The sequence below is a fragment of the Ambystoma mexicanum genome, chromosome 3q, assembly GCF_040938575.1.
Source record: "Ambystoma mexicanum isolate Mex_15411 chromosome 3q, UKY_AmexF1_1, whole genome shotgun sequence".
Lineage (NCBI taxonomy): Eukaryota > Metazoa > Chordata > Amphibia > Caudata > Ambystomatidae > Ambystoma > Ambystoma mexicanum.
Window position 1 is genome coordinate 542,626,849 of NC_090926.1, and position 17,154 is coordinate 542,644,002.

Genomic DNA, 17,154 nt, shown 5'->3' on the forward strand with positions numbered 1-17,154 from the left:
TGTTTTTTTGTTGTCGGGGACTTTCTGTCAGGACAAATACCCGCTGTTGCTGCAACCAAAAATCAAAACAGAAAGAACGAACCGACCTGTAAAGTCGTCCTTCCTCCATAATACTCTTCCTAAGCACGTAGACGCCCTACGTGCAACGTCACGCCGTTTTAAGGGCATTTCAGAAATACTTGAAATGCGTCATGCCGCCTGAAAGGCATTTCAGAAAGTGTCGGCAAACTTTTAGATAAACACAATGCTGCCGGGTCTCGTTGGGACTTGAAATGCGTGTTTCAATTCATAATGAAAGCAGCTTACGCCTCCCATTACCAACCGCTTCTCTCCCCGAGGTCCCCCTGACAGATCAAAACTGTCAGTAAGATAAAGTTCTCTTGCCGCTCCTTTTCATTTTCCAGGCAGCATCAGGTGAGTGCATTGTATATGCGTTTCAGCGTCCGTCAACTTATATCGTTATCACCCCTTTGATATATTAGTAAGAGGAGCCCTTTTGCAACCCCGGGAAATGCTCGTAGAAGTAAGAGGCTGCAGCTGAAGCTGCAATTCGTTGTATTGTATTCATCACATTTTGAAACTAAAAGTGGTAAGTACGTGACTTTCTAAACATCTGGTTTTGAAATTACACAGGGCAGCCTGTTGTTGGTATTGTAGACACAGTAGCTGCTCCGAAGCGCAGACATGCTATTGTCTCCAGTTCCACAGTGCCTACCATGAAAGTTATGATTCCGCAGGGCCAATGGTTGCAGATCCGGGACTGTCACTGTCATGTGCATAACATCTGCAGGCACAGTGTCTGTTCTAGGTCTAATGGCTGTAGACACATAAACAACACCCTGATGAATAGCAGCAGACGCTATCTTCTCTAGTGTTAATGGTAAAGGCCCATCACATCCTCGGGCTGGAGCGTATGAGTGCCGACACAAAACCTGCTCTGTTGCTCCTGCTCATCAGCTACACCTGATCCACTAAGGCAAATAGTTACAGGCCCAGTACCGGTTCTGGGAGACCGATTCCAGCCACATTACCTGCCCTGTAACTAATGACGTTTCATACAGTACCTGCTAAGCCCTTACATATGACAGAATACCTGCCCTGGGGCTTATAACCAGAGACACAATACCTGCTATGCGAGAATGATGGCATGCATAGTACATACTATGGGGCTAACGATTCCAGTCACAGTATCTGCTCTGGAGCTAATGGTATTTAACCAAATACCTGCTCATGAGCAAATCTCGGGTTAATGACTGCAGAAACAGTAAAAACCCCCATGCACCCTTTCCTTCCAGTGAGTCCTTTCCCATTCCTAATTCCCCTCTGAAACCTCGAACCAGACTGTCTGAAATGAACATACAGCAGAAATAAGTGATCTGTAGGGATAAACGATCATGCCACGATTTTCAAAACGTGTTTGGTGCAATTTATGGGATGCTCATTCACTTCACTTGCGCCAAAAAGGTGGTGAACCATGCACAAAGGACGTTTAAATGTGTGCATCATAATTGTGCACATTGAGGTGCTCTTTTCCCACCAAATGCGCAACTGCGCAAGGCAGAGGGTCCAACGGGGGTTCTGGACATTTTCAAGTATGTCTGCATTTTCAAAAGAGGTGCACTTTTTATAGCACAGAGATATTTTTATTTTCCTGTGCCTATTTGGAACAGGTGCAGGGGGCATAACATGTATGGGAAGGTCCCTTCTGATCCTCTCATGCAACGAGTGAGTTAATGCTATGTGTGAATAAGCGAGTGAATGTTGAGTCAAAGAATGTGCGTGTCTTATGGGCCAGGGAGCTGATTTTGGGTGGTGAGTGCAACCCAGTAACAATGCACTTTAAAAAAAAAAATATATATATATATATATATATATATATATATATAATATTATATTGGCATTTTCAACAGTAAGAACACATGTAACCCTCCTCTCCGTCCCTTTCTAGCCCCCACCTTACACCCCCCTCGATCCCAACACATTTATTTATTAAGAATTCTTATACAATCGGGCCTCAGTCAGACCTTCCAGGATTTTGCGGCATGAAATGGCAAATTTTGCGGCACAAACCTTTATTGCAGCATTTTTGCGGGACATTTTGTATTAACTGGAGGGTGTAAGATTGCCAAATTGCAGGAAATAGGCAGAGTGCAAGGCTACAAGAGAGCCAGGGTATCATTATTATGTATCTTTTGTATTTAATAGGAAGAGTCCCAGATGTCTCTGGCTTGGCAGAACAGTGTTTGATTTGGCTACATTTCGGGTTTAATGTTCATGCCTATTTAATAGTATTAACTAAATTGATCATTATCAAATGTAATGCTGAAAATATTCCCCTTCTATGTTCTCCAATCCCCCAAACACACACCCACCTCTCTCACCAACACACATCTCACCAACTCTCCATCACAACTTACATTCCTTAACCTCTCACTCTGTCATACAAATACTCGTGCTATGTCACACTGTCAAGTCACAATTTGCACTGCCCAGCCCCTGCCATACTCCAAATCATACTCCCAACTCACACCTTTACACTCTACAATTCCTCCCGCAATATACAGTCCTTCATTCTTTTGTGCTGCTTCTGCATCTTGCATCCTTTCTCCCATTCTATCGCACTCTTCCCTCATCCTTTTTCCCAATCTGCAGCTCACTGCCTCTTTCTGGCCAACTGCTTGCTCTCTGCTTTCTGGCTCACTGACCACACGCTCCCTCTACTTTCTGTACCTCTGCTCGCTCTCAGATTTCTGGCCCACCGCATGACTTCTTCCTCTGCTCTCTTGTGCAGTGCTTCATCCTCTGACCCACTGCTCTCCCTCTGCTTTCTTGCCTATCACTTCACATCTCATCCATCACTCTCCCTCTCTCTCATAGTGTAACCATTTAAAAAAAAAAAATGTAAATGTAGATTTTGACCCAGTTCCTCAAATAATGGGGCATTTAAAAAAAGAACGGAGGATATGCTATTTTTAAACAACCCATTTTTGGAAATTAGCAGGTCACCTTATTCTCAAAGGTGACCGGCGCATTTCCACAGGCTTGAGCTGTAGCGCAAATTGTGCACTGGCCAGCTGCCTTGAATGGTGTTCTGAGTTGTTTGACCGAAGTGTAATTATTTGCGGCGGAATTGACCATAGTCAATTTCACTGTAAATTGATTTGCACTTCAGCCAAACAACCCAAAATGTACCTTTCACCACAACCCCCCCCTACTTAACTGCTTGGTCGCTGCCGCTTCCCCTGCAACCCTGCGGTGCCAGATCCGTCCCTCTAACGCGGGTCGGATCCGACTCTGCAGGGTCCCTTTTTCGTCATTTTCTTTTTTTTTTTTTTCTGTCCCCGCCTACAATTTTGAGGAAAAAGGTAAAAACACTTCTGCAACCACCCTAGACCAGAAATACTGAACATGGGGAGTGGGTGACACCCCCGCAACACATGTTCAGTATTTATAAAAATCGATCGAATAGTACTGGACGAAATAGGTCAAATGGGCAGTACTTTGAATAGAATCGCTCTCCTGAAAGTGTTCTGCAAGCTCCCAGCGCCTTTCACAGGGACAGGCCCTCCAGGTGCCTGCCGCTGTAAAATGCGACCTAAAAAATGCATTTTTATCCTGTTTGAGGCACAGAAATGCAAGCGACACAGCAGCAGTTCATTCATTAAAAGAAATTCATGACAGGAAAGACCCTGTCATGCAGTGGCAGCCACACATCCCGTGCATGTAGGGTTGCCTACAATTTCTGCACATTTATTTAAAAGTGCATCTTGCTTGGAAATGAGGGATGCGCTTTTAAATTGACAGAAACGCCACTTTATTTGATCAAGGAGGTGAAAAAGGCCATCTGAATGGGCACGCATATAAAATGTGCCCATTCATGTGTCCCTTGTGGATTGGGCTGCACTTTTTTGGGGCGCAAGTGATGAGATGTGTTGGTGCATTTCATTTCTTGTGTAAAGACAAGTTGAGAACCTGTCACCCTGAGTATTATTTTTTTTTAAACAGTAATTTTTGCAGATTACTTAAATAAAATATAAAAAAATAAAACATTTTTTTTTAAAGTTGCTGTTTTTGCGCAAAACAGTCGTTTTTGCGTCATTTTGCGGGATCGCAAAATCGCTATAAACTGGAGGGTCTGCTCAGTGCGCGCAGACAACAGCAAACTGACAGCCGAGCAAATAGGTTATAACAGTGCGAGGAAGAGAAGCCAGTAATGAGAACTCATAAATTAATGGGGGAGATTCCATAATCGGGTGGCGAGCCTAGTCAGACGGAAGGTTAAAGAGAAATATTTTCAGATCCTTCTTGAACCTTGTTGGCATTTCAGTGGCTCTAATGCTGAGAGCTAACCCATCCCAGGCATTAAGACCCTGAGCATTGAAGTTGCGCACACCAGCCTTCACCAGCTTAAATCTAGGTTGAACCAGCCTGAGAAGATGTTGGGATCTGAGAGGGCGGACAGGAACATATAATGGGAGATGCGCCGTAAGGCACTCTGGGGGCACGTTCAACACAAATGTATGTGTTAGGATGAGAATTTTGTGTCCGATTCGGAGTTTCACTGTTAACCAGTGTAAGCTCTGCATAGCCACAGTGGTGTGCGAAAGTCTGGCCAGACCTGTAACGGCCTGCACTGCGCCATTCTGCAAACTATTTGAATTTGAAAGTTCTTATACTCTGCACGGAGTGACTTCAACTTTTGACCGGAGGCAACAATGAGCAACTCTGTTTTACTTGCATTTAGAGCCAGAGAGTTGGCGGCCACCCAAAGATGAATGGCATTGTAGAGGACATTCAGCCTAGCTAGGTCCTCATAATTAGGCGTATCATCTGCATAATTAGTGAGTAATGTGCCAAGGCTGATCAGAAGTTGCAAAAACGGGATCTGGATCATGTAAACATTAAACAATGTAGGGGAAATGCATGACCCCTGTGGGACACCACATATGACTGGGGTCAATTCAGAGGAAGCATCGCCCACGTTCACCTTTGTGTTCCTTGGACCCAAAAAGGAGGAGATCCAGTTGGCAACTTTTGGCGAACAACCCGCAACTGGCTGGAGTCTATCCGCTAATAAAGAATGATCTACAAGATTGAATGTCGAGGATAAGTCCAGCAGCATCAGGACTGATAGATGCCCATGAACAATGTTCCTTAACAAGTTGGCCTTAAGATCAAGCATAGCTGTTTCAGTGCCAAATCCTTTCCTAAAACCGGACTGATGAGGCAGCAGAATTGTATTACCCTCAACAGAGTACTGAAATTGCAGGTGACCCCCCATGTCCAGAAGTTTTAACCATAATGGCACGTTGGTAATGGGCCGGTAATTATCTGGAACAAATGGGTCCGGGGACTCATTTTTTAAAAGGGGAATGACCCAAGCCTCTTTAAGAAAATGTGGAACACTGCCCTCTCTGAAAGATTTATTGATGAACTTGGTAACCCACGGAGAAAGTATGTCTTTGCATTTTATTAACAGACTAGATGGACAGGCATCCCCCTGACAAGAGGTCGGTTTCATGGCTGCAATGGTTTCTGCAATGAATAATTCAGAGCATGTGGTGAAATCAAAAACGGGAGCTTCACGCAGGGAGGGGACGTCTACTTCATGAACTACTTCCATCATCTCCGATGGTAGACACAAGTCCCTTACCTGTTGAATATTAGTTTGATGCAAGATTACCTTTTTGGTAAATGCCTCGTGAATTGACTGGCACCAGTCTTTGTATTTCACTGGTATTGATGAGGGGGGGAGGTTTATTCTTAATCTCACGCAGGATAGAAAACAATTCTTTGGAGCTTGATTTAGCAGTCTGGACCCTATCATTATATACAGCAGACTTTGCTTTAATGTGGCCTCCTTGTATTGTTTAACCATATTCTTATAATTGGCTAACGTTGTGCCAAATGGATCTTTCTGCCAGCAACGTTCTGCAGCACGTTTCTTTTGCCTAAGGACCATAATGTCCTTGTTGAACCAAGATTTCTTTATGGCTTCAGTTTTTATGTGACGGGTCCTTAGAGGCGCTAACTGATTGGTCGCATCAGTGAGAGACTTTGGAATGATCAGACCAAATAGCGGGCAAGATGGACAAGTTGGACACAGAGAGCTGATGAACTAGTAGACAATCCAAAGTATGCCCTGCTCTATGAGTAGATGAGTCAACTAGTTGTTAGAAGCTGATGGAATTGATGGCATCCATTAGCAACCTAGTGGTTATTTTGTTAGAGCATCAAACCAATTGTTAATGTCGCCCATAACCAATACAGAAGATTGAGGCTTTGTGAAATTATTTAAAAGATTTATAAATTGCTCTTCAAATAAGGGCAAAACCCTCGGGGGTCTGTAGAGGACAATTATAGTAAGTGAAGTATTGTCAGTCATCTTAAGTTTGATCACCAAACTTTTGCAGTCCACAAGAGGTTCATGCGGCAATATGTAAAACTAAAAAGATATTTTTTTTAGAAATAAAGCAACTCCGCCACCCCTACCCGCAGATCGATCAGCCCGAAGAAGGGAATAGCACAGCGGATGGCAAGGAGTGCTTCAGAGGACGTGGCCTGATCTAACCAAGACTCGGTCAAGGCGAGAATATCAGGATTAGAAGATCCCAGGAGATTCAAAATCTCAACATCATGCTGGCGCAAAGATCGGGTGATTTTGACTGAGCATTTCAGATGGCAACAATGTGCTGGTTGACAAAGGGGACATTGTGCGTGTGTGGAAAGGATCGGGCTCCTGCTTGGGAAGAGAGACTAAGTTTGGCGATTTAGATATGAGTTGCAACGAGGGAGGCACAACAGTAGGGAGCAGGGGGTCAAGTAATAATGAGGCTGTGGCTTATTATTCTGAAGCCTCCGTAAGCAGTAACTCTTTTCAAAATTAAACCTTGTTTAACAAATGTCTTAACAGCTAAATGTGAAAATTAGATGATATCTATTCAGCGTGTGAGTGTAACAAGCGTTCACATTAGTATTAAACTTGGAGCAGTGTTTTTGTGTTTACGATGTGTAGAAGAGCAGAACAAAAACATTAAATTAAATGCTTATGTGTCTGTGTGAGCTCAGCAAAGTGTGTATATAAAAATAATTTAAATCTATTAGAGCTTGGGCTTCACAAAAATGTTGCAAATGGTTCATGCAGCTGACTTGTATGTACTTCATTGAGCATCAAATACTATTGAAAATGTTCCATATTGATTTGTATGTTATGTGGAAGTAAAACCTGTCGAACCCAATAGAAATTCATTTGCATAGGGGCATGCATCTCTTCAGGTGTTTCCTAAAATGGGTCCCATTCAATAGGTATGATTTCACATAGGGGGCATACTTAATATCTTTCCTTGGCATGCGAGCTGTTGAACACAGGTATATGCATGCAATCATTGTGCAACCGTATCAATACAGAAACACTTCCTGGGCTCTATGTGTAAGCCCTTGCTAGCCTCTAGCAGGTTTGCTAGTAATCTCCTCAGCCTCCGTGACAAGAGCTGGTCTTGCCAGAATCTTGTGGCATGTTTTATTTGGTCAAAGAGGGGACATCCCTCTGAAGAAGCCAATGTTAGGCAAGATTATATGCAGTACCCTGTGGGAGACTGCACCAGCCTTGTCCTCTTGGCAATAGTTAATCCAACCTTTGGTATAAGCATGTACTACACAAGCTGGTAGGCAGTACCCTGTGGGAGACTGCACCAGCCTTGTCCTCTTGGCAATAGTTAACCCAACCTTTGGTATAAGTATGTACTACACAAGCTGGTAGAGTGACTGAGCAGCCAGGCCTATCTCAAGAGGGGTCAGTGTAAGTTGTAGGGTTATTACACAGAGATCAACAGTGAAAAATATCCAAATAAACACACTCAAGGTTTCTTGATTAAACAGTTATTTATTAATTTAACAGTCAGTTAAATAATCCTTCTTTAGAAGGGAGCAAATATATGTAACACAAAAATATACTTCAAAATCCACAAGTTTCTTTAAATCAGTAGATACCCATTTGGAATGGCACACAGACGCTTAATATAACCAGTATTCTAACACTTTTCTAACCCTCCAATGCAAAGTAAATTAACCCTTTCCTGGGGGAAAAGTAAAGCACAAAGTCAGCGGTAAGAAGAGTCTTTCAGGGAGCCAGGACAGCCAATGTTAGTTGAGCAAAAGTCTAGGTGAGCTGAAGCACTTCTTGCAGGTAGGTAAAAAGTCTTGCACAATGTTTAGATGTCTTTGTATGTAATTAAATCACTGTGGGGCTACAAGCCGGGAGGCTTGTGAGGGGCAAAGCTGCAAGCAATTCTGCAAAGGCAACCAAGACAAGTCTCAACTGAGAGCTAGTAAAGCTAGACAACAAGAAGTAAGTCCCCTTAGTTTTACAGTACCTTTGATTAGAAGAAGGTGGTTCCAGCTGCCTTCTCCTGTGTAGGTCTGCAGATCCTGTTGTTCCTGGTCCTCAGTCATGGAGACAAGAGAGAGGATGTCTGGGGACTCCTGCACTACGAATGGAAGATCAGTGGCAGCAATGGGCAAACTTCAGATCAGCAGCACTTTGCGGTTTCAGCTCCTCCCGGCTCTCGCAAACAGCACCACTGTAGTTCTCGGATACCTTTACAGACCTTTCTCGCATCTGGGGTCCAGCACTCTGTTGAGGTGGCTCAGGCTTGGTCAGTTCCGCTTCATGGAAGTCCAGAGGATCTTCCTGGAGCTCGCGTCCAACTTAAAAACAAGACAGTCGATTCTGGTGTTCCTCTCCCTGGCAATCGGTTCATACAGCAGCAATGGAAGTACAGCCAGCTGCAAGAAGATGTCCAGATGAGTTCATTTTGTGGTTGATTGATCCCACCAACCCAAGGGCAGCAGTCGTCCGTTGCAGGGCTTCTCTAGTCGAGGTGAATTTGGAGCTTCAGCAATGCAGCAGGGCTTCACCGGGCAAACCAACGGTCCAGGAGTTGCAGCAAGCGTCTCTTCTAAGTTCTTCGGATTCCTTCATCCAGTGGTTGACTCTGCCTTCCAAGCAAAAAGCCACGCCTTTTATTCCAGGTTTCTCCCATTAATTTACAGCTTAGCTGTCAATCACACAGCAGGGTGGCTGTCCTCAAAGGACAGCCAGCCGGCCAATCACCTTTCGGTGCATTCCTGTAACCAATGGGATTAAGCACAGGGAGTTTCAGGCACCTCCCTCACTTCCTGCTTCTGCCAGACACGCTGGAGCCAGAGGCGGGCTTCACCAGTGAATCCCGCTAAAGATAAAACGAAGAAAGGGACCAAACCTGGTTTTATGGTAAATCTCATGAAAGGACCTATCCAACAAGAAATGTTGAAAAAAGACAGGGGCCATTTTGACAAAATGGGCACCCATGGGTGCTTTACTGCAGTTGCAATTGCAGCCTGCGGTAGAAATGCCCAATGGTAGGAAAAAGTAAACCACTGCTACCAGCCATTAATTGTAGAAAGGGTAACATAAAAAATATAACATTAGAAACTAGCCAATACATGAGAGAGTGGGGAAAAATGTCTCACTCTCTCCAGGTTAGAAATTAAAACTCCTAAACTCCAGCAAAAAGTGCTGGGGGTCTCTAAGGTAGAAGAGAATTAGCACATTTCTGAGAATCCTCCCTAATACTCAGTCTCCCCATACTAAGTGACAGGAGGATTTAATCCACTCCTGGATAAACCCTGACCTGTGTTCTATGGTGAAATCAAACCCCTGGAGGCTGATTGACCATCTTAACAATTTAGGATCCCCCTGCCCCTTCATCTGCATTAACCATCTCAAGGATTGTTGGTCTGTTTGAATTACAAAAGTAGATCCATACAAGTATGGTCTAAACTTCTTCAAAGACCACACAATTGCAAAGCATTCTCTTTCTGTTGTTGCCCACCTTGTTTCATGGTCCTTCAGTTTCCTAATGATGAAGCAGATAGGGTGTTCCCTGCCTTTCTCATCCAGCTGACTTCAGAACCGCGCCTGTTCCTGTATTGGAAGCATCAGTTTGTACAAGATTGGTTGTAGTCGGGAGCTCTCAGGACTGAAGCTTGACAAAGGGCTTTCTTAAGTAGTGCACTCCTCACTCCACCTGACCTTCTTGGGGAATTTGGGTGAGGAGATCACATTCAAGGAAGAAGCTATGGTCCCATAGTTCTCAATGAAGTTCCTATAGTAACCTGTGAGACCTAAAAAGGTGCTCACTTGGGTTTGAGCAGTAGGGGTGGCCCAGTCTTGTACAGCTTGTACTTTGGTAGGCAATGGCCTTATTTCACCTACTCCTACCTAATGTCCAAGGTAGACTACTTTACTCTGACAAAGTTGACATTTGCTTGCCTTTATGGTCAGATGGGCCTGTTCAAGAGCCTGCAATACATATCCTAGGTGGTCAAGATGCTCTTCCCAAGTGGGGCTAAAAACTGCAATGTCATCCAAGTATGCCATGCAGAAGTCCTCCATCCCATTCAGAATATGATTTACCAGCCTTTGGAATGTAGCAGGTGCATTTTTTAGTCCAAAAGCAATAACCTTAAACTGGTACAGGCTTCCAGGGGTGGACACTGCAGTTCTCTCCTTGGCATGGTCTGTCAGAGCTATTTGCCAATAGCCTGATGTTAGGTCAAATGTACTGAGGAACTTGACTGAACCAAATGTATCCACCAGGTCATCTGTCCTAGGTAAATGATGGGCTTCAGTCTCTTCTCTCAGCGCCTGAATAAGGGAGAAAGCAACAGATTACATATGGACATTATTTTATCGAACTGTGTTGGATAATACAAATCCTTACCAGAATATTACCGGTTGCCACGAGGAACTCTTCAGTAGGGTCAAGCTGCAACCTGCAAGGAATCGGACAAGAGTGAAAGTCAGGCATTTTGAACTCTTACGAACTACATACTTACGGCGTCTTGCCGGGAATATCGGAGTCAATATTGTTCTGGAACTCACCAATTCCTTCGAGCCAGTGAAGCAACTGGTTATCTACGCGCCCCTGCGCTCAATGCAGGATGGAGAGCTCATCTTTTCAAACCATCAGGTGAGACTATAAGAGGGGACATCAAAGGGGATCAGTGGGGAGAACAGCGAGGTGGGGGGATTTACGCTCAACTCCACGGGTGGTTAATTCCCTTTCTCCATTTGCAGAAGAATATTCCTATGGGCCGATCCAGTCCGTCATCTCGGCCCTACGCGTCACATTGGTGGAGACCGCAGCTGTCCAGTCCAGATCGACGCCTCTGTGGGTTCCAGGTGAGCGTAACAACTCCTCCTGTTGTTGCAGAGTCAGATCAGAAGAGAGATTAACTCATTCTATTTTTCCATCTAAAGGCTGTCCCCTGAGAAGGTCAGGTAGAGGTTCACTCTCCTCATCCTCTTGATCCGATGCTAAAAGCAAAGCTCCTAGTTCTGGTCTGGATACAAATGCCTTTAGGCAGTCAGTGTTGAAAGACCCTAGGGGCCTCCTTGGGGTTGCCCAGGTTCACTAAGTAATTGACCTCTCCAAGTTTGCCCACAGCCTTGAAGGGTCCAATCCATTTGTCCTGTAATGCCCTCTGCCTTGTAGGTTCCATAACTAGAACTAGCTGGTCTTGAGTAAACTCAACCATGTTGGCCTTCTGGTCATTCCAATGTCTAACCATAGCCTGACCTGCTTTCAAGTTACCAGAAGCTTCTGTCATCATTTGTTTCATTCTCCTTCGGAGACCTAACACATAGTCAGTGACTCTTACTGGCTCGAGGGAAGGCGCACTCTCCAACCCTTCCTTGATTAGGGCAAATGGCCCTCTAGCCGGATGACCAACCCCTTCCTGAGGGACTTCTCTATAAACAAAGAAAAGGCATGGCAGTAGAAGGTCCCACTTTCTTCTAAAGCACCCATCATGCTCTTCATTCTTCTATTAAACCTCTCCACCAACCCATTGGTTAGGGGATGGTAGGCTGTTGAGAACTTGTAGGTCACTCCACAGTTTTTCCACATGGCTTGCATGCAGTAGGATATAAAATTGGCTCCCCTGCCTGAGATAACCTCCTTAGGAAAACCTACCATGGTAACGATACCAAGGATCGCCTTAGCCACTGTCTGAGCAATAACAGTTCTTGTAGGTATGGCTTCAGGATACCTGGTAGCATGGTCTACCACAACCAATATAAATTGGTTGCCTAAAGATGTGGGAGGGTCTAGGGGACCAACAGTGTCAATCCCTACCCAACTACCACCACTGGGAGGGGCACCAAGGGTGCCACGTTCTTGGCTCCACTCTTACCAGAAGTCTGACAAGAGTGACAGCTTCTACAGAATTTATCTACATCAGACCCCATCTTGGGCCAGTAGAAATACAGAGATATCCTCTTCTTGGTGGTCTTAAAGTGTGACCAGCTAGAGGAATCTCATGGGCTAACTGTAGAAACTGGGGTCTCCCCACCTGAGACACTACAAGTCATCTGTAGTCCCCTGGGGTAGACTCAATAGGCTCACTGCAAAAGAGGCCATCCTCCCAGTACAGCTCTTGCTCCCCTAGCACCTGCCTTTCCAGCTGGGAAGCTGCCTGTTGGCAAAGTCCTTCAAGAGTAGTAACCTCTCCTTGACCTCTGCTGAAGTGTGCCCTTGAGGGTCCTACTTCTGCAAGCGAAGTCTGCTGCTCAGGATGGCCGTTAGGATCCAGATCTCCAACATAGGGAAGGGCTTCTTCCAGCTCTGTTTCACCAGTAGATGTATCACAATTCTCTGGTTGTTCCTCACACTCAGCCTTAGCTGGTGGAGGGGTCACAGGTGTGACTTTGGACTGTCCTCTCGGGGATGTCCTTGTCCTTGAACAGGTGTGACACCTTTCTTCTTTCCTGAGAACTTGGGTTTCCCCTGTCTCCTTCCTTGTCCTAGAAGTTGAAGGGTGTCCTTCCTGTGGACTGTAAGTTGTAGGTTCCTCTGTAACTTCCCTTTGAGAGTCACCTAAAGGTGCCTCTCTGGCCAATCTTGTCTGCTCCTGCTTCCTTTTACTGGGAGGCCTGGGGGTGCTTGATACAACTCCAAGAGTCTTTAAGTCATTCCCCAACTGGACTCTCCCAGGCACCTCACTTTGTACACGGACAGGAATCCTCAGTCATATTGTTGCACTGAATGAGAGCTGGTAGCTTCTCTAGTCAAGGCGAATTCGAAGCTTCAGCAATGCAAAAGGGCTTCGCCGGGCAAACCAACGGTCCAGGAGTTGCAGGAAGCATCTCTTCCGAGTTCTTCTTTGGATTCATTTGTCCAGTAGTCTACTCTGCCTTCCAAGCAAAAAGCCTCGCCTTCTATGTAGGTTTCTCCCATTCATTTGCAGCCTAGCTGTCAATCACACAGCAAGGACAGCCAGCCAGCCAATCCCCGCTGGGTGCATTCTTGTAACCAAGGGGATTAAGTTTCGGGCACCTCCCTCCCTCACTTCCTGCCCCTGCCACCCTGGAGCCACAGGCGGGCTTCAACAGTGAATCCCACCAAAGACAAAACGAACAAAGGGACCAAACCTGGTGTGGCGCGCAAAGTAAATCTCAAGAAGGACCTTTCCAACAAGAAATTACAAAAAAAGACTGGGGCCATTTTGACAATTGCAGCCCACAGTAGTACACACAATGGTAGGAACAAGTAAACCACTGCCACCAGCCATTAATTGTAGAAAGGGTAACATGTTGAATGTTACATGAGAAACTAGACAAAGGGGATACTAAGTACCCCTCCAGCACCCTATTGTAAGAAAGTGTGTGCTGGGTCTAGAAAGTTACAAATTGTAAATAAAGTCAATTTCACTTCACTGCTCCTGATAACAGTAGTTTCACCAAGAGAAGGTATGTAAACCTTTGCTGTGTGTCACAATGTAAAGATGATACCTAATGGAGTTTGTCAGACTCCAAAGTCAAAAGAAACAGAGTCCAAATCACAGAAAACGTCTCACTCTTTTCAGGTTAGAAATTAAAAGTCCTAAGGGGTGGGGGGGTCGAGAGGGAGCAAGAGGGAGCGAGAGGGAGCAAGAGGGAGCGAGAGGGAGCGAGAGGGAGCGAGAGGGAGCGAGAGGGAGCGAGAGGGGGAGAGAGGGGGAGAGAGATATATATATATCAAGGTTTCTAAACATATTAAGTACTACATTGTGGTTTCAAAACAGTGATATATTTTACCAATACACTAGTCGCCTAGTATGTTTCTTCTTGTTAACATGTGGCAGACCACCTGCTACTGACGGGCATTTCCATGGTCTAATAATTCTGGTGGAGGGGTGGGGGAATGGGTGTGGTGAGTAGGAAAACCGTACTACAGCCTTAACTGTCTCAAATTTTTTGTAGCAACCTTTTCCTTCCTCCTGTGCACCTGGTGGCTTAAGGCACCAATTTCATACTGTTACCGTTGCATCCAGCTTAGTTATGTGGTTAACCATCATTGTAGCAAAATGGATGCCAAGTGCATGCTGCAAATGATTTCTTTGTGTTGTAGTTTTGACTGCTGCAGTAACTGCAAATAATGAAGTGGTGTGACTAGAGCTGGATGGCATTTAAGAATGAATAGGGATCTCTTGCTCTGGTCATGGCCCAACCTTTTTACACAGAAGCCTTTCAGGCATTAATGGGCCATATTGCAAATATGACTTTGGCAGTACCTAGCATTGTCATTTGTATGCCAGGCTATCCTTTAGATCTCACAACAATGACATTAAACAAGCTTGAATGCATTGTTACATGTAGCAGGTGCAATTATGGCTGCCGTTGGGCTTAAATTTCATTAAAAAAGGACGACGATCTATGACGGCCTTCAGTAAGGACAGAGGCCATATGTAATTAACTTTAACAGACTGCAGTCAGGCTTCAGACACGAGTCACAGGTATTCAATTCACACTGGTTCACATGCACAAGTACTATTGCAGTATACCTGCCAGCTGTTTGCAGGCTCCATGCCATGCTCAGTGGCACCTGTCACTTACCTTCGCAGAATCTTCTCTCTGCTTTGGCAGGCTCACTCTGGTAGTCCTCAGCAGCACAGCATTCTGTCCGCAGCACATCACTACCTGGCATTGAGACAGCAAAAGAGGACAAATGGTTTGAGTACCTTAGCATACCATTACAATGACCATGCCTAATAAATGTCCATACTGAAGCTAAAATGGTTGGCATTGCCACTAATTTCATTTAATAACAGTAGTAATAAATCAGCCACATTCTTCTTTCACATACTGGCTAGTTACTTTAGACCAGGGAGGGGCAGGGGTGAAAGATTTCAAGTTGTAAGCTATATGCTAAGGCTAATAAGTCACTTGCCCCTTCAATTATCCACATACACACAGCACATCATGTATTACTCGCACACAATGACTAGTGGGGGGAGCAAACTTTGAGTACTGTGTTTCTCTACTTGGATCAAGTTAACGGCAAAGGCTCTTTAATTTTAATTTCATCTAGGTGTCTGCTAACATTATTTTGGATACTAAATGTATAGTGAAAGCATATATCTCAGTTAAATGATTGTGTGCATAGAGGGCTACTGGCTTTTAAAGCATATTCGTTTTTCATAATCAAAAGTATGTGCTGATGATCATTTTTTTACATTTACGAATTTCAGTTAATATATTCAGAAAATATGGACGATTCTAATACCATTTTGAAGCTCAGACGTCAGCTCGAAGATGCGGAAAAAGAAATTAAAGAGGCAGCCCGGCATGGACTTGATTTGCTGGAATATCAAACTGAGCTTCAGAACCATTGCGAGTTGCAGCGCACTGAAATGACTACTGCAGTTGAGGTAATTTCTTTATGCTACCGACCAACAAACGGCTTTATTGTGAATCTTTTTTTTGGGCTGGTTTTTAAAAAAGAAACTTTTTTGTTGTTGCACATGTGCCAGGCTTGTTTAGGCTTTGACCCACTGAATGATAATTGCCTGCTGACATGAAGATCCACAACAAAAAAGCTTCCATTACTATCCCAAACACTGTCAACATAGGCACCCCTTCCAATGCTACCTCGAATTCATTACCAATTTTGAAATCCACTCCCTCTCCACCCACCCCTCCCTTCTACTTTCTCAAAGTCTCCACTAAAGAAGTTGAGAAAGTCATCCTCACTCTCAAACCCTCCAATTGCCAGGGCGACCCATGTCCAGCCCAAATTATAAAAGATGCTGCCTGCGAACTCTCACCTTTCATCACTAAACTCATAAACGCCTCCTTCACATCAGGTACCATACCTAGCAACCTGAAACACTCCTGGGTCCTCCCCCTCCTCAAAAAGCAAACTCTGGACCCCTCCATCCCTACCAATTACCGCCCCATAACCACTGTGCCGTTCCTACTGAAAATTCTGGACAAAGTAGCTTACCTACAAATTCAGCACCACCTGGAACTTAACCACCTCCTAGGAGTTCGACTGTCCGGCTTCAGACCACAGCATGGTACTGAGACTGCGCTCCTATCCCTTAAGGCACAAATAGATACCCTAAGAGATAAAGGTACGACTTCACTCCTACTATTCCTTGACCTGTCTGCCACATTTGATCTAGTAGACCATGCAATACTTTGCAATCATCTGGTCACGGCAGCCTGCTTCTCCCATGAAGCAGTCACATGGATCCAGTCCTTCTTAGATAACAGGACAATGCGAGTCTTCTCTCCTCTAGCAGCTGCAGACCCTGCACTCATCTCATGCGGCGTACCCCAAGGATCATGTGTATCTCCCACCCTCTACAATATTTTCACAAAGCCCCTTTTCAATGATCTAGACGGTCTTGGTATCACCTACACTAACTATGCAGATGATACACAGATCCTCATCCCGTTGACGGGAGATTATGACAAGGATTTGGCCTTTGTTAATAAAGTCTACCTCATCATCCAGGCATGGATGGCCTCCCATGGTCTATGCCTGAATGATGACAAAACTGAACCCCTCATTCTAGGCACTTCCTCTAACATCATGAAATTAGGTCCTAACTATGACTCCTTCATAATTGATAATAACATCATCACTGTGGTTAAAGTAGTCAAAACCCTCGGCTTCTACATAGACTCCACGCTTACCCTTGGTAAACAAGTGAATGCCATGGCCTCAGCCACCTCCTACACTTGCAAGTTAATTAGAGCAGCCAAGCCCTTCCTCTCATCTAACAATTGCGTCATACTAGCAAGGGCACTAATCCTATGGAAACTAGATTACTGCAACGCCCTCT

The 17,154-nt window shown here is 44.8% G+C and overlaps 1 protein-coding gene across 6 annotated transcripts in view; it reads left to right on the top strand.

The window, feature by feature from the left end:
- Positions 1 to 17,154, top strand: part of SPDL1 (spindle apparatus coiled-coil protein 1) — a 739,625-nt gene that overhangs the window by 226,507 nt on the left and 495,964 nt on the right. For 2 of the 6 annotated variants that reach the window (XM_069654308.1, XM_069654305.1), the window contains exon 2: positions 15,553 to 15,732. In XM_069654308.1, the coding sequence (XP_069510409.1) occupies positions 15,571 to 15,732 (162 nt within the window). In that variant the 5' untranslated portion in view covers positions 15,553 to 15,570. Of the gene's footprint in view, positions 1 to 186; positions 415 to 10,639; positions 11,013 to 11,119; positions 11,225 to 15,552; positions 15,733 to 17,154 lie in introns of those variants that run through there. The other 4 variants (XM_069654303.1, XM_069654307.1, XM_069654304.1 and 1 more) reach the window with 4 other exon arrangements.